Below are 18,272 nucleotides of genomic sequence, written 5' to 3' on the forward strand. Positions count from 1 at the left end.
CTTAAACTCCCTTAATGTACTAAAGTTGTGCAATTTCTTCATGGAAGTCACTCAAAAATTCTTGGAATTATTTAGCAACCTGTGGTACATAAGCAAGTTGGCTTATGGCAAAGAAAGTTAGTACCTTGTTAAATGCACAAGAATTACATGTCGCGGCATTGAGATCCTCAGCAAAATGATGTCTCAGACTTTTGCTGATGTAGTTATTCATGAGGACATATTTGGTGGCGAAGATAGTCTGGGCTTTTTCATACAAAACTGCTGATATTTAAGAAAAAAGTCCAGAGACTGTTAAAAATCCCATTATTTTAGGCAAAACACCTAAAAACGTAATTTCTCTGTAAAAAGCTGCAAGTTCAGAGTGTGTCCCCCCCATATGAGGAACAAGCTTTCCTTGTTCCTCTTTCAAACTTCCACTGTCTCTAAATTGTCAGACTGTTTGCTCTGAATCCAGTACTGGATGAGCAGAAATTTCCTCCAATTCAATATTGAGAAAAACAAGGCTACTGTCTCTGGTGACTGCGACAAACCCCATGCCCTAACCACAGTCTCCATCCCTCTCCCTGGTATATGCTGAGGCTGAACTAGACTGTTCACAACTTTTTTTAAAGTTTTAAAGTTTATTTATTAATGTCACAAGTAGTCTTACATTAACATAGCAATATTACTGTGAAAATTCCCTAGTCACCACACAGGGGGCCTGTTCTGGTACACTGAGGGAGAATTTAGCATAGCCAATGCACCTAACCAGCATATCTTTCAGATTGTGGGAAGAAACCAGAGCACCCGGAGGACATCCACATGGACATGGGGAGAATGTGCAGACTCCGCACAGATAGTGACCCAAGCTGGGTATTGAAACCGGGTCTCTGGCGCTATGAGGCAGCAATGCTAACCACTGTGCTTCCTTGATGTCATCCTTGATTTGAGACCAGCTTCCAACCCTACATCAACGCCATCACTAAAGTCACCTATTTCTACATCCGCAATAGAATCTAACCCTGACCCTGCCTCAGCTCAGCTGCTGCTGAAACCCTCATGCATATCTCTGTTAATCTAAATTTGACAATGTTTTCTTGGTCATCTTCCCATTTTCCATCATCCATAACTTAAGGTAATCTAAAACCTCGTTGCCCCATGGCCTAACTTGCGCCAAAGCCCATTCCATTAGAAAGTCTGTTTTCAACTTTCTAGACCCTAAGCTCTGAAATTCCCTCCCTAAGTCTTCCTGCTCCATTACCTTGCTTTTAACTCAATTCAGAGAACCTACCTCTTTTTGATGATCGGAGTTAATATCTGGTTATGCAGTTCATTATGACTTTTTTTTTGTATAACACCATGGCACATTTTATTACTTCAAAATGTGTAAGTTGTTGCTTCACATTCTTTTTACAGAATAAATCATAGAATGCTTACAGCACAGGAGGCCACTCCACTGGCTTTTCCATACCAGCCCTCTGCAAGAGCAGCTCAGCCAGTCCCACTTACCTGCTCTTTACCCCCAACTCTGTAATTTCTTTCCTCTTCAGATAATTGTCTAGTAACCTTTTGAAAGCTATAAATACATGTGCTTCCGTCACACTCTCTGACAGAGTAACCTGGATCTTAATCACCCATTCTGTAAAAACGTTCTGCCCCTACATCACCGTTCTTTCTCTAGCCAAATTTTCTATTCCCTGCTGTGACAGTTCCTGCTGCAAGTGGGACTGTAAAATTCCCACCAATGTTTCAGGCCATTAGTTCCAATGAAAGGTTACAATGTCAAATGTTAATTCTGGCCTGGATATTTACACTCACGTTGGAAGTATAGTGTTGGAGAAAGCCCCAGTGCTAAAACCCCAACTCGGGAGAAACTGCCACTTGTGCTAGTTCTTGTTCTGATGGAGTGGAGATTAATGGGAATTGGGCCCGTCACCCCTGGAAATAGTATGGAGGCAATTACAGGTATATAGGTGGGCTGTGAGAAAGGTCCATCTTAGTGATATGGGAATTTGTCCCAGGTGTAACACATTAGCGTGGATGAAAAATTGGCTGGCTGGTAGAAAACGCAGTATTTATAAATGGGTATTTTTCTGATTAGTAGGATGTGATGAATGAAGTCCCAGAGTGGTCTGTGCTAGGGCCTCAAACGTTTACATCAATAACTTAGATAAGCGTTGCAACAGCTTGGTAGTTAAATTTGCAGATGACAAGATAGATAGGAAAGTACGTTGTGAGGCAGACATAAAGATATGTAGGCTGGATGAAGTGGTCACTCTAAATTACCCCTTAGTGTCCAAAGATGTGTAGGTCAGATGGATTAGCCATGGTAAATGTGTGGGGTCATGATGTGGAGATGCTGGCGTTGGATGGGGTAAACACAGTAAGAAGTCTCACAACAACAGGTTAATGTCCAACATGTCTATTTGGTAGCAAACAACACTAGCTTTTGGAGAGCTGTTCTTTATCTGTCGAAGGAGCAGCGCTCCGAAAGCTAGTGATGCTTACTACCGAATAAACCTCTTGGACTTTAACCTGGTGTTGTGAGACTTATTAAAATGTGTAGGGTTACAGAGATAGGATGGGGGTGAGGGCCTGGGTAAGATACTCTGACAGAGAAACAGTGCAGAGTTGATGGACTGAATGGTCTCTTCCGTACTGTAAGGATTCTATGACAAGGAGTTTGTATATAGATAGATAGGTTGAATGAGCGGGCAAAATCTGGGAGATGGAGTATAAATGTGGGAAACCGTGAACTTGCTGATTTTGGCAGAAAGAATAAAAAAGCAGAATATTTCTTAAACAACTGAGCAATTTTGGTGTACAAAGAGATCAAGTTCTAGCATATGAGTCACAAAAAATTAGTATGTTGGCATAACATGTAACCAGAAAGATTAATGGAATACTGTCCTTTTTCCTGAGAGGAATTGAGCATCAAAATAATGCATCAGTTATATAGGACAATGATGAGACTGCATCTTGAATACTGTGTGCAGTTTTGGTCTCCTTATTTAAGGAAAGATAAAAATGTGTTGAAGACCATTCAGAGAAGGTTTGCTAGATTGACACTTGGAATTAGTGGGTTGTCTTATGAGGAAAGGTTGTGTCAAAGTGGAAATTTTCCTGCTTCTTGACTGTGGTAGACAGATTCAACAAAAGTACTTCCAACAAAATAACTCGTCTTTATTTACGAAAGACTGCATGCAGTAATGGCAGTAACTTGGGTTTGAAGAGCCGTCGTTATGACTTGTTAATTCCTTCTCAAGTCCATGTTTACATAAAGGATCAGTTCAGTGTTTATACATATCATTATCGGTTTGCATGACCAGAGCTTATTCAGGAATTCGATCAGTAGTAGTGTCATAAATCATGGTACAACCTGCTGACCTCCCAGAACTCTTTGTCTCATCTTCATACCTTTATCTTATCCTTTGATAGAACAGAAGAAGGTCGGTGACTCCTTCGTCCCTGACCTTATCTTGTCGCACTCATATAGCCCTAGGTTATGCGGAGTCAGCCTTGTCAGGTCCTGACTTTCTCCGGTCTTATTCATGTCTTAGGTTATGCGGAGTCAGTTTTCCTTATTTTGTACCAAGTAGTTGACCAATTTTCCCATCATGCCATTACTTCATTCATACAACTTCACAGTTGGACAAGTTCAGCTTATTCCATTGGAGTTTAGAAGAGTGAGGGATGACTTGATTGAAGTATGTAAGAACCTGAATGGCCTTGACAAGGTTGAGAGGAAAGGATGTTTCCTCTTGTGGGTGAGTGCGGCATTAGGGGTCATTTGTTTAGGAGAGAAACAAAGAAAAACATGTCCTGTTTGAGGGTCTGTAACTTAATAGGTCTGCCTCAGAAGCTGGTGGGAACGGTGTCATTGAATATTCTTAAGGCGGAAGGAGCCAGATTCTTGACAGACAAGGCAATCAGAGGTTATTTTGGGTGCATGGGAATGTGGAACTCAACACAAACAGATCAGTCATGATATCACTAAATGGCAGAACAAGCTCGAGGGGTTGAAAAGTCCACTTAGAACTACAGAAAAGTTACCACACAGAAGGAGGTCGTTCAGCTCATCTTGTCCATGCCAGTCCGAGGACAACGAGGTGTCCTCCCTAATCCCACCCTCCTGCACCTGCCCCATAGCCCTGGAGATTACAGCACTTAAGGCGCAGATCTAGGTACTTCGAGTTTAAAGCCTCTGTTCCACCACCAATTTGAGCAGCAAATTCAAGACATCCACCACCCTTTATATAAAAAAAATTCTTCCTCATGTTCCCTCTTCACCTACTGCCACTTATTTTCAATCTATATCCCCTGAATTCTCCACAAGGAAAACAAGTTACTGTTCATTCTATCTCTTCCCCTCATAATTTTGTACACTATTAAGTTATTCCTCAGCTGTCTTTGTTCCAAGGAAAATAACCTCAACGTATCCAATCTCTCCTCATAGCCACACTTTCCTAGCTCTGGGAAAATTCTTTTAAAGCACACCAAGATCTCTCACATGGTGTAGAGGAAAATGGGTCAAATGTGGGCAATTGGGACTCACATATTGGTAAAAGTTGAACACTTTGGGCCGCAGGACCTGTTTCTATGCTGGAAACCTCTATGACTCCATGACTTATCTACCCCCTCTGTATATTTCCATTTATTCTGTATTCCCTATAATTGTTTGACCTCCCCTAAGTGACCTCACATTTCTCTATGTTCTCCATGAGCCAGTAGAGAGATGAGCACGTGCAAGCTGGCCCCCCCCCCCCATAGCCTACCTCCTGGTGGCTTCCAGCTGCTTCCCCCTCCTCCTGCACCAACCTTGACAACTCAGTGTGCAGAGGGCGCAGCAGTTCCCCCCCCCCTACCCCCTGAAAGCCCTGTCCCTTGGCACTGCCCAGTGGGCAGTACCAGGGTGCAGAGTGGACAGTGCCAGTGTGCCAGGCTGGCAGTGCCCCTGATCTCCCAGGGAGGCCTCAATGGTCTGTGCCCCCACCAGCAAGGCTTTCACGCCTGGTCCTCGTTGCCGGGGACTAACTTTTAACCCTGCTGGTGGAAACCTCCCCCGGCAGGGTGGGAAGCATTCACAAGCTCGAATAATGCCGCCCTGGGCTCACTAATGACATGGAAATGTCAATTTTCATATGATAATCAGCCTTGCACTGTTTCCTAGTGTGAGGCTGATCATGCCATAAAAAATGGCTTGGGAAAGTTGCGACCAGCTGGACACCAGTTACGAATCCCGTTACAGTCCTATAGCTTCCATTTCCTACACTGCTGCACCACTCGAGCAGTGCAGCAGGCCGGGAAAATCACACTCTACCACTTTTGAGATGCCGCGTGTCAGTCCCCTTCCTTGCTCTAAGAAATACCCCGAAGATGTGTATGCTGAATAAAGATAAACTCTTAAGTGCAGTCAGCATTGTCACATACACAAATCCAGCACCAAATTTGTTGGTCTGAGGAATCGGATGATCACCTATGGGGCTGCTTGGAGTCAGTGGACTGGTCAATATTTAAAAACTCTGCAACCAACCTGAACGAGTGCACCACAAAGTGACTGACTTCATTAGTAAGTGTGTAGAAGACTGTGTGTCAAAGAAGCAGATCAGTGTGTTTCCCAACTATAAACCATCAATGAACAGGGATAACCATTGATTGCTAAAGTTCAAGTCAGGCGACACTGACCTATACAAGAAAGCCAGATACGGTCTAAGGAGATCCATCAAAGATGCCAAAAGACAATACCAGACCAAGCTAGAGTCCCAGGTTAGCCACATTGACCCCTGCCGACAATGGCAAGGTCTGCAGGACATAACTGGCTACAAGATGAAGGCATGTAAAATCACCGGCTCCAATATACCCCTCCCTGATGAACTCAATGCATTCTATGCCTGTTTTGAGCAAGTCTTTATAGGCAAAGTCTCACTAACTGTCCTGGCTGGAGACAATACATATCTCTTTAACCTATGCTTAACCCTCTCTCCGCTCAAATTCTCTGTACCTTAAAGACTTGACTACCTCTAAAGACTTGCATTCCAATCATTATTTTGTAAATTGAGTTTTTGTCTTTATGTGCCCTGTTCGTGAACAGAACTCTCACTTATCTGATGAAAAGCCAGCGCTCCGAAAGTCTGTGGCTTGTGCTACCAAATAAACCTGTTGGACTTCAACCTGTCTACATCAACAGGGACGAAGAAGAAAGGTTCGAGAGCTTCAGGTTTTATGTATCCAGATCACCAACAACCTGTCCTGGTCCCCCCATGCCGACACTATAGTTAAGAAAGCCTGCCAACGCCTGTACTTTCTCAAAAGACAAAGGAAATTTGGCATGTCAGCTATAACTCTCTTCTACTTTTACAGATGCACCATTGAAAGCATTCTTTCTGGTTGTATCACAGCTTGGTATGGCTCCTGCTCTGCCCAAGACTGCAAGGAACTACAAAAGGTCATGAATGTAGCCTAGTCCGTCACGTAAACCAGCCTCCTATCCATTGACTCTGTCTACACTTGCCCCTGCATTGGCAGAGCAGCCAACATAATTAAGGACCCCACGCACCCCGGACATTCTCTCTTCCACCTTCTTCCGTCGGGAAAAAGGTACAGAAGTCTGAGTTCACATACCAACCAATTCAAGAACATCTTCCCTGCTGCTGTCTGACTTTTGAATGGACTTACCTTGCATTAAGCTGATCTTTCTCTACACCCTAGCTATGACTGTAACACTACGTTCTGCACTCTCGCGTTTCCTTCCCTGTGAATAGTGTGCTTTGTCTGTATAGCACACAAGAAACAATGCTGTATGTTAATACCTGTGACAATAAATCAAATCAAATTATTCACAGGAAGGTTGCACAAGGAACAGTGAGGTATATTCCCATTTAATATTGTACATCTTTGCCTGTGTGATTATTCTTAGGATTTTTGTTGAGAAATCATGGGGACTAGGGAGCTTGAAGGCACGGAGCAGGGAATCCATATTTTTAGAGCACATGGCCATCGATTCACCCTCATACTACAGTGCATCCCCATCAGTGGTACCACGCCTGCTGGTGCTGCTGACCTACCGACTATCTGATTGCCCAGCAGCTCTTGGGGCAAGTGACCATCCTTAACAGAGAAGGAAGCTCAGGAGATGTTGTCATGGGTCCCGCTGGCCCCTGAAGTGGATTCGCTCTCCCCCTCCCCACGTTCAGCCTCATAGGGAATGCCTGGCATCAGTATTAAATTCAGCTCTTCACTCTCCATTGCTGAGCCTGACAGGAGCTGACTAATCTAAATTGTGTTCGACATGTAACTGTGGTGTTTTTGTGGTCTTCCATCACTCTGCTAACACATGTTCAGTGCTCTTAACTGATGGGAGTGTTTATCTCAATGTCGATATTTTTGTGTAGAAGAAGCAGAGCAAAAATGGATTACAAGTCGCCAGCTTGTTTCTTCTCACTCAGCTTCTGTGTAGATTGCTTGTTCAGGCGAGAGCTCCTGCTACATATAGGAATGATCATAGACCTCAATCCCAAAAGGAGAAAATATTTGACTTTATATTGTGAATGATGAATGTAAAATGGTTTTGAAGAATACTTTATTTCCCCTGAGCATGCTTACATTAATCTTGTGCAGTTTTTGGATGCTGAGATGATTAATCTTCTTTCCACATGTGTGCAATTATCACACTGAACTGTTGAACTAATTATATCAACACTGAGACTGAGTTACACTAACACTCCAGTCTCCTATTTGTCTCCGGCTTGCAAAAGAGTTCAGGCAAACACAGATATTTGATTTGATGTTATTTGTGTAGCCTGTTCCAGTCTGCGCTGCTGGGACTCGGTAGAAATGTGCAATTTGATTCTCTTTTTGCTACAATTAGCGAACGAAAGCAATGCGTCAGCTGTAAAGAAATGGTGACCCTTTGGCACATACATTCAGCCAGCCGGTAATGGGAGGACCCCTCGCAGTGACCACTCCTCATCCCTAACCCAGTCAGCGGGGAGTGAGGCATTATGAAAGGTGGGGTGAATTTTCCCATTCCACCCACTGCAGGAATCATGGCAGGTGAGAAGCTGGCCATGGAAAGGTCCATTGGCCTCAGGTGGGATTTTCTGGTTTTGGGGTGAGCATGGCTGGAACATCCTGCCTGTAGTGTCATCTGAGAAACATTCCTATAACTATACTTCAAACACATTTCATTGGACATTAAATGTTTGGAATATGCTGAGGTTGAGAACAACACTAAATACAAGTTCTTTCTGTAGAATATGAAATTCTTTTGGGTATACTGAGGTTCTGAATAGTGCCTTAATGTTATAAACAAAAACAGTAAAGAGATCAAAGAGGAAGTATTAAAGAAAAGGGAAAGAAAAACACATTGGAATAATGTTACAAAAGAAACAAATGTGATAATAAGTTGTTTGGGTCTGGAATGCGCCACCTGGAGGTAGGTTCAATCGAGGCATTCAAGAGGGCACGAGGTAATTAATTGAATAGAAACAATGTGCAGGGTATGGGGAAAAGGCTTTTAGCCACGATGCTCATTGAGAGCCAGTGCTGGCAGATGGACCAAATGGCCTCCTTTTGTGCCATAATGATTGTGTGATTCTGTAATAATGAAGCTAATGCTGGGGGTATTCAAAAATGAACATGGTGATATTTTTAAAAATTGGTAGTGTTGCTTAATTAATACATTGCTCTCCTTTGCAAATACCGAAGCAAAGGAAATCTTCAAGGGTTATGGTTGAGCAGATTGAAGCTAAGCAAAATCAGATGACTTAGAAAATTAGTAAGTCTTAAGAGTCTGAGAAAACTTAGTGATACTAAATATCCAGGTACAGATATTTTGCACCCATGAACAGAGGCTGGGATTTTCTGCACTGTCCCCCCTCTCCCGACAGCGTGTTTCTCGACAATGGGAGGTAGCTCACCATTGGCCAGTGGCAGGATCTTCTGGTCCTGATTTGATTTCCCACTGAATCCAATCCCTGCTGCCAGGAAACCTATGCTAAGGGTGTGCCATCAGTGAACCAGGAGATCCCACTGGTGTGAACAGCAGAAAGATCTTGCTAATTGAAGAGAGTGAACAATGAGATTTACGGTGTTTTTTCAGAAATGAAGTTGTGAGTGAGTAGTGTTAAAGTGCTACAGGTGGCACATTTAACCCCTTCTTGACAAAATAGGAAAGGGCAATGACCAACCAGCTAACTTTGTGTTACAAATTTACAATTGGGGCAAAATAAGTGAAAATTAGAAGGGTACAAACTGATGGAAGACAATCAACATGGGATTGCAAAATATAGTTTATACAAGCAATGGGTAGCAATAGTTCATACGAATTTCCAGAAAGCAACAGCAACAACTTGCATTAGATCACCACAGAGGTGTTTAAGTCGGGCATTATGGCTGAATTTTCTATTCCCACCCACCCTGGGACAGAAAATCCTCGCCTGAGGGCCCACCCTTACTGATCGGTCATCCCACCGCCTCACCCACCAACATGCCACTGTACCCTCTCACCCATCCCCTCCCCACTGTCAACAATCCACTCAACCACATACTTGGCAAACTTGCATTCTTAAGATAGCTTTGAGTTCTTTAAGAACATAAGAACATAAGAAATAGGAGCAGGAGTAGGCCATCTAGCCCTTTGAGCCTGCCCCGCCATTCAATAAGATCATGGCTGATCTGAAGTGGATCAGTTCCACTTTCCCGCTTTCTCCCCATAATCCTTAATTCCTTTGTCTGTCAAAAACCTATCTACCCGTGACTTAAATATATTTGCGAGGTAGCCTCCACCACTTCAATGGGCAGAGAATTCCAGAGATTCACCACCCTTTGAGTGAAGAAGTTCCTCCTCAACTCTGATCTAAACTGTCCGCCGCCGCCCCCCCCCCCCCCCCCCCCACCGCCTTATCTTGAGGCTGTGCCCTCTAGTCCTGCTGTCCTTTCTGAGCAGGAAGAATCTCTCTACCTCTACCCTATCCATCCCTTTCATTATCTTATACATCTCTATAAGATCCCCCCTCATCCTTTTAAACTCCAACGAGTACAGACCCAGTCTATTTAGTTTCTCTTCATAGTCTAACCCCCTCATCTCCGGAATCAGCCTTGTGAACCTCCTCTGCACTCCCTCCACTCTCTGCTCACTGGAATAATACAGCTTGTGTGGTAGAAATTGGGTGTGGTGAGGCTTCTCCTGACAATTGCCCTATGAAGAAAGACTCCAAATCAGGTATGATATGTATTCACAAAGGAACACAGTTCAGAAGTTTGGGTAGGAAATGCAGAGCTCTGGAATAGTTAAAAAAAAGGACTGAAGAGGCAATCCCTCAGTGACAGCCGATCTTTGGAAAATTTAATCCGTTGTTTAAGTCTCAGGTATCACTAATGGACCAGATTTTGCTTCAATAGCAATAAGAAAAGTGTTAGCTTTTGCCATCATCATTCCTCTGAAACTGACAAATTCAGGAGTTTTTACATCACAATTAAACACAGAAATCTGAAAGCTGCTGTCACACTTCTCCTAATGTGCACTGATGAAGTGCTCACATTTTGCAATCGAGTAGAAATTACAAAGTTGATGAGAACATGCCGCTAAGTGGCTGTGGTTAGCACTGCTGCTCACAGCGCCATGGATTAAGGTTCAATTCTGGCCTTGGGTAGCTGCCTGTGTGGAGTTTGCACATTCTTTGTGTCTGTGTGGGTTTCCTTCAGGTACTCCAATTTCTTTTCACATACCAAAAAGGTTAGGTGGATTGGCCGTGGCGAATTCTCCTTAATGTCAGAGGGATTAGCAGGGCTAAATATGTGGGGCTATGGGGATAGAGCCTGGGTAGGATTATTACTGGTGCAGGCTTGATGGGCTGAATGGCCTCCTCCTGCACTCTAGGGATTCTATGATATCAAACTTCCTGTAAAAACTTACGATAAGTTACATCTTGTTGAATCAGGTGTAACTGGCATTTAGTGGCACTCTGGCTTCATAATCACTGCTGAACAAACTCTGAAAACTAATACAATCGTGGAATGTCAATTTTCTCATGACAAAAAAATCATATTGATAGTTTTCATTACAGGTTTGTTTATATTTCAGCTTTGACCTTGTGTATTCCCGAACCATTTAATTTGCTTTATGTAAAATGTTAATTTACAGTGAACAGTGATCAACACAATTACTTGCTGTCTGTTAGAATACTTCAAATGTTATAAGCTCTTTGCCCTACTTGATGACATCACTGCCACGGGACTTGTGCAGATTCCTTTAACTTGGTGCCAGGTTCAAACTTGTGTTAGAAAAGGAGAGCTCCACTGAGCTTGCTTCACCTTTGAGGGAAGTGTCCTTTGAATTTAATGGCAAGTGCCATCACTTTGCTGTTGACCACAAAATGCAGCAATGTGTGTTTGAGCATTGGTGCATCAAATTTTACAAAAGTGAGACAATTTGTTACAGATGTTATTTGCTGGCCTGCCATATTTTCAGTATATAAACACAATTGTTAAGAACCTTGCTAAGCATGTGTTACGACACAGAAGTGATTTTTTCCTCTGCTCAGTTCTGGAAACACCCAAAGGGATACAGCTTTGTAATTTTTTACGAGTGTCTGAGGTACTAGAAAGTTACTGTTTTTTGTAAATTAAAGCAGGATCTGACACTCTTTATCATGAACAATTAATAGGTCTTTATTTTTAAACAGGTAACAACCTTATTAAAACAATTAACAAACTGAGTAAAATCCCAAAGAACGATGTTCAAATATTACAAGACTCCTTCAGGAATAATGAAGTAAATCAATATAGAATTCAGTCACTCAATTAATATACAAACAAGCATCTTTTGGAAGAAAGAAGTTTCTCTTTCTGGAATACGTATGAGTTGGTATCTCTCTCTATTTAGGTAGTGATACGTATGAGCTGGTATCTCTCTCTATTTAGGTAGTGATTTTTGTGAAGACATACATGAAAACTGCAGAATTTTTTTGACAGCCTCACCTTCCCTCTTTCCGACTCGAGAGGTGGCAAGCATACTCTGACAGTTACCCCCTTCTCTGGGTTTACATACCTGGAATTACCTCAGTATTCCTATGATGAGTGATTTGTGGCCGCCAACAACCCTCACATTTGATTTCCATTGGGTCTGTGTCTCTGCGTGCTTGCTTTAAACTCATTGGTCCAATTCAAAAGCCTGTTTTGTTAGGTTGGAACACTGATTATTAGGCTTTGATACAAATGTTGCAAAAGCCTGCTTCTGCAGCTTGCACTGTGCAATTTAAAATCCACGCATAAAGACACCTGCTTTTTAAAGACACAATGCTATATGATTTCTTTTGGTTTTAGCACTTCTTTTCACTACTTACATTTATCAAACACCACATTTTTAACCTTTTTAATGCAACTTCACAGTACACGTTAGTACAACCTTTTGCTTTTGACACAAATTTATAAATAAAACCTGAGAATTTTAGGAATTTGAAACCACAGATGATAAATATGGTTAAATAACTGATCAAACCTCTATAATGTGTTCAGCCTGACCTCAACAAGCAAAATTGATTTTTCTGGTCTAAATTGTATGTTATCAATCTATCTAAAAATGCAGTCAGCTGTTTAGATCTACTTTGTTAAAGATCTTGATACCTGACAAGAATGAGCTAATGACAACAATGTGATGGTGGGTTAGGTTGGGATTTCTGAGCAGTTATATTAAAATCATTTATCTGGGCCCAGAATTTCCCATGAACTCACAAGAAACAAATGGCGCATTTGTGCACAATGACTTTGCCTGGGACTTCTGGGCAGCATGGTGGCACAGTGCCTCACACTGCCTCACAGCGCCATGGACCCAGGTTCAGTTCCAGCCATGGTGACTGTCTGTGTGGAATTTGCACCTCTGTGTCTGCGTGGATTTCCTCCAGGTGCTCTGGTTTCCTCCCACAATCCAAAGATGTGCAGGATGGGTTGTTTGAGGCAATTTAATATAGCCATAGTGACCCAAGATGTTTAGGTGAGCAGGGTAAATATATGGAGTTTCAGAGATCAGGCCTGTATAAGGTGCTCTGTCAGAGAGTTTGTGCAGGCTCGATGGGCTGAATGACCTCCTCCTATACTGCAGGGATTTTATGATAGTTTTTTCACCTAGGAGTCAGGTTTAAATGCATTGTGCAAGCCCTAATGGACTGCTTGAGGAGTACGGGTGCAGTGTCAAGCCAGTTAGGAGGACCACCTGTGTTCCCCATCAAGGCATCTCAATTCCCAATGTCATTTAAAGACCTCCTAATCCACAGCCCTACCCTCACCCCACTGCCAAACCATTCCCCCTCATCACCCACACCATCTTATGCCCCCTCCACAGAGGTTGAGGACCCCTGAAATACAACACCATGCACAATTGTAAGGGTCAATTGTTTTTTTTCCATTTGTTGTCATATTCAAGTGGCTGAATTTTTGCTTTGTAAGTGGGAAACAGGAGGTGGGACTCTTTGTGGGTCTGAACCCATCCTCAGAAGGAGAAGCAGCCATTCTTTAGGACTGCGATAGGTTTACTACTCAAAGGAATATGACGGGTGGGATCTCAAAGCTGGAGGGCCATTCAGAGAGGAAAAAAAAATCTATTTATATCTCGTAAAGGAAGAGAGAACAACTGGTGCCAGCTGTAAAAGGGAGTGGGTGTGTGTCCTCACCAGTTGATCTGGGATGAATTTTCATCGTGGAGGCAGGAATTGTGCAGAATTCCAGACTCGGTTGAAAACAGCCAGAATTGGAAATGGGAGCACAAGTTCAGGTCCCTAATCTTTGGACAGTGGCCAAAGTCCAGTGACACTTTTATTTTAGCACTGCTGATACTATTTTGCTAATGATCCCCATAGAACAAAATGGCAATGATGGGGTAACATCAAGGCAGTGAGAGAAGTCAGGACACGAGAGGAAGCATGAAAGCAAATTTAATTCACCTAGACCCTAAGATTGGTGCCCAATCTTGCCTCACCCTGTCCCTTGGGTACAGAGGTAAGATGCTGAGTGCGAGAGAATATGAATGTGAGTGAATATGAGTGTGAGAGAGAGATTAGGTCAAGTCTAAGAATAAGTGAGCCTGAAAAAAGAAATGAGTATGAGAGTTGAAACATTGACTTACTGAATGAAGGGAAGGTACACATGAGCGAACCATTGAAAGAGCGAGTGAGTGAAAAAATAAGCGGTTGAGGAATGATCTAAATGAAGTGTATAAAATGAAAATAACTTGGTAGAATATAGATTCAGAGAAACTATTTCCCCTCGTGGATGATTTAACAACAAGGGAGCACAATCTTCAAATCAGAATCAGCCATTTAAGGAAAGTGAAAATTTGGAACTCTTTTGCCCCCAAAAGGATGTTGAGTCAAGGTTTTCGGATATCAATTGATTTTTATCAGGTTATGGATATTGACCAAAGGTGGGTAAATGGACTTGTGGTGGAGATCAGCCAAAGTGAAAGGCAACACAGGCTCACAGGGCTGAATGGTTTAGTCTTTCTCCTAGGCTGTTTACTTTTTTTTAGCCATTTCCTCCAATTCCACAACCCTCCGCCCCCTGCCCCACCTTAGGGTTTGGGCATCTGGAAATATGACCGCATTTTACCGACGCTCATATTACTGAGACTCACCACATGGAGATGCATGGAGCGTGTTATCTATATAACATTCAAGTGCGAGCTGCAAAATACTTCATGTCTGGTAATGTTACATTCAAGTCCAGGTTGTACTGAACACAGCTCTTATTTGTTGACAGGATCTCAGTTTGGTGTGGCTGCTGACCTGGACAACATGTATGACAACTTTGGCAAGCAGTTGGATGAAACCCTGAGGCGACGTAGACATGTAAAAGATGGTGACTACAACATCGAGGTGCTGTTGGGAGTGGATGACTCGGTGGTGCGGTTTCATGGGAAAGAACATGTCCAGAACTACCTATTGACCTTAATGAATATAGTAGGTGCCTGTGGTGTGTTGCAGTGTTTTCAAAACCTCTGAAGTCATGGATAAAACAAAATAGAAGTCCAAGCTCTGTATTCACAAAGGCAGTGCAGTAATTTGCATGAGATTCAAGGCCATGTTGGGAGCTGGATTCACTAGCTTTTTTTTGGAATGTTGTTTAACAGTTAAGAACATAAGCAGTAGGAACAGGTGTAGTCCACATGGTCTATTGACCCTATTCCACCATTCAAGAGAATCATGGTTGAACTTTTCTTATTCTATCCCTGTATCTATTGATTTCCTTAATGCCTAAATATCTGTCAATCTTTAGTGTTAGGTAGGCTTAGTAGTTGCAATCTTATGTCTCAGTCTTATCTAAAACTACACAGATTTACAGCACACAAATTATTTGGTCCATTGCTCTCGTGCTAGCTCTTACCAGATCAATTCAAGTTATCATATGACCCTATTCTCTCCCCTTAGCCCTTTTCTCCCTCTGCTTTGAATATTTAATAGTTTTTCCCTTTAGTCAGAGAGCTGAACCATCTTTGCCTCAGCTCCACACAGCACACCATTTCAAGGTTCAAAAACTTTGTAAACAGGTTTCTTCTAACCCCTCTTAGTCAGAATTTTAATTGGATGATCCGTAGTGAGTTTTCAAAATTATTTCATGGAATGTGAGCATCCCTGCCAAAGCCACTGTTGCTTATCCCTAATTGCCCTAGATATGATGGTGAGTTGCCTCCTTGAAACTCTGCAGTCCATCTGTTGTAAGTACACTTACAGTGTTGTCACAGAGGGAGTTTCAGATTTCAGTAACAGTGCAGGAACAGTGATATGGTTTCAAGTTAGAATGATGTATAGTATGTCCTGGAAAGGATTTGGAGGGGGCAATGCTCCCATGCATTTGCTGACCTTGTCCATCTAGCTGGTAGGGCTCACAGCTTTGGAAGATGTTGTTATAGAATCATAGCATCATAGAAAAACTGCAGCACAAACAGGCCCTTCGGCCCACAAGTTGCGCCGATCACATCTCTACCTATAATCCTCAATCCTATTAAGTCCCATGTACTCATCCAGAAGTGTCTTAAAAGACCCTATCAAATTTGCCTCCACCACTACTGACAGCAGCCGATTCCACTCACCCACCGCTCTGAGTGAAAAACTTACTCCTGACATCTCCTCTGTACCTACTCCCCAGCACCTTAAACCTGTGTCCTCTTGTGGCAGCCATTTCAGCCCTGGGAAAAAGCCCCTGAGAATCCACCCGATCTATACCACTCATCATCTTATACACCTCTATCAGGTCCCCTCTCATCCTTCGTCTCTCTAAGGAGAAAAGACCGAGCTCTCTCAACCTATCCTCATAATGCATGGCACCCAATCCAGGTAACATCCTTGTAAATCTCCTCTGTACCCTTTCAATGGCTTTGACATCCTTCCTGTAATGAGGGGAATGTTGTTGAAAGTCTACAAAATAATGAGGAGCTCAGATCAGCTAGATATCTTTTCCCAAAAGTAGAAGAGTCTAATACTAGAGGGCATAGGTTTACGGTGAGAGAGGAGAGATTAAAAGTGTCCAGAGGGACAGTTTTTTGCACAGAGGGTGGTGAGTGTCTGGAACAAACTGCCAGAGGTAGTAGTAGAGGCGGGTACAATGTTGTCTTTTAAAAAGCATTTAGATAGTTACATGGATAAGATGAGTATAGAGGGATATGGGCCAAATGCGGGCAATTGGGATTAGCTTAGGGGTTTCAAAAAAAGGCAGCATGGACGAGATGGGCCGAAGGGCCTGTTTCCATGCTGTGAAACCTCTATGACTCTGAAGTGGTTGACTTGCCACTAAGAGGAAATAGTTTTTCTTTATTCACTCACAATTAAATCTTTTCTAAATATTGACTACTCCAACAACAGCAACTTGAATTGATAGAGTGCTTTTATAAATATCAAAAGGTGCTTTACTAGGGTAATAACAGAAAAAAAATTGACATCTAGCTGTATTAGGACAAGTGGAGCTGAAGTATATTCAAAGCCATTAGTTTTAAGTAGGTTGTTAAAAGAGGAGTGAAAGAGTTGGAAAGGTTTAGGGAGGGTCTTCCACAGCTTGGGTCTTAGTTGGCTGAAGTAATGCCTGCCAATGGTGGGGCGAAAGAAATCGGGGATAGGCAAGAGACCAAAGCTGGGAAAACGCAACATTCTCTGAGGATTGTAATGTTGAAGCCAAGTACTGAAATATGAAGGGGCAAAGCCAATAAGGATGAAAGTTTTAAATTTGAGACACTGTTGGTTCGGGTGGCACTATAGGTCAGCAAGCAAAGGGTGATGGATAAATTGGATTTGGTACAAATTAGGATACAGACGAGAAGCGTTTGGATGAGTTCAAGGCAGAGATAATCCCAGTGTGTCAAGAGGATATTTGGCGTAAGGAATTAAAGTTCCCATATGCATGGAGAAAGGTATAAAAGTTGAGAAAGAATCAACATCACAAACATAATTCAGCTGGTAGAGTAAAGGAGTGTATCACAGAATATCACAGTGCAGAAGAGGCCCTTTGGCCCATCATATCTGCACTGACATGAAAAGCCCTGACCTGTCCATCTAATCCCACTTACCAGCACTTGGCCCATAGCCTTGAATGTTATGGCGTGCCAAATCTCCTCTGCACTCTCTCTAGTGCTTCGACATCCTTCTTATAGTGAGGTGAGCAGAACTGCACACAATATTCCAAATATAGTTGCAGCATAACCGCACGACTCTTAAACTCAAACCCCCTGTTAGTAAACGCTAAGATACTATAAGCCTTCTGCACGGCTCTATCCACTTGAATGGCAACCTTCAGAGATCTGTGGATATGAACTCCAAGGTCTTTCTGTCCCTCCACATTCCTCAGAACCCTGCCGTTGGCCCTGTAATCTGCATTCAAGTTTGTCCTACCAAAATGAATCAACTTGCACTTATCAGGGTTAAACTCCATCTGCCCAGCTCTGCATTCTATCAATGTCTCTCTGCAGTGTACAAGAGCCCTCCACCTCATCCACGAGTCCACCCATCTTGGTGTCATCAGCAAATTTACTAACCCACTCTTCAGCCTCCTCTTCCAAGTCATTGATAAAAATCACAAATAGCACAGAACCCAGCACTGACCCCTGTGGTACACCACTGGTAACTGGCCTCCAGTCTGAAAATTTTCCCTCCACCACCACCCTTTGTCTTCTATGAGATAGCCAATCGGCCAAATTTCCTTCTATCTTGCACCTCCTTACTTTCTTCATGAGCCTTCCATGGGGAACCTTACCAAACGCCTTACTAAAATCCACGTATACAACATCAACTGCTCTACCTTCATCTATACACTTA

The 18,272-nt window shown here is 42.7% G+C and overlaps 1 protein-coding gene across 1 annotated transcript in view; it reads left to right on the forward strand.

Moving 5' to 3' along the window:
• Window positions 1-18,272, forward strand: part of LOC145342937 (A disintegrin and metalloproteinase with thrombospondin motifs 3-like) — a 286,375-nt gene that overhangs the window by 144,703 nt on the left and 123,400 nt on the right. Inside the window, exon 5 of the mRNA XM_080188573.1 lies at window positions 14,731-14,930. Coding sequence (XP_080044699.1) covers window positions 14,731-14,930 — 200 coding nt within the window. The remainder of the gene's footprint in view (window positions 1-14,730; window positions 14,931-18,272) is intronic.

This window comes from Carcharhinus amblyrhynchos, chromosome 5 (genome assembly GCF_965287045.1).
Source record: "Carcharhinus amblyrhynchos chromosome 5, sCarAmb.v2.hapA, whole genome shotgun sequence".
Taxonomy (NCBI): domain Eukaryota; kingdom Metazoa; phylum Chordata; class Chondrichthyes; order Carcharhiniformes; family Carcharhinidae; genus Carcharhinus; species Carcharhinus amblyrhynchos.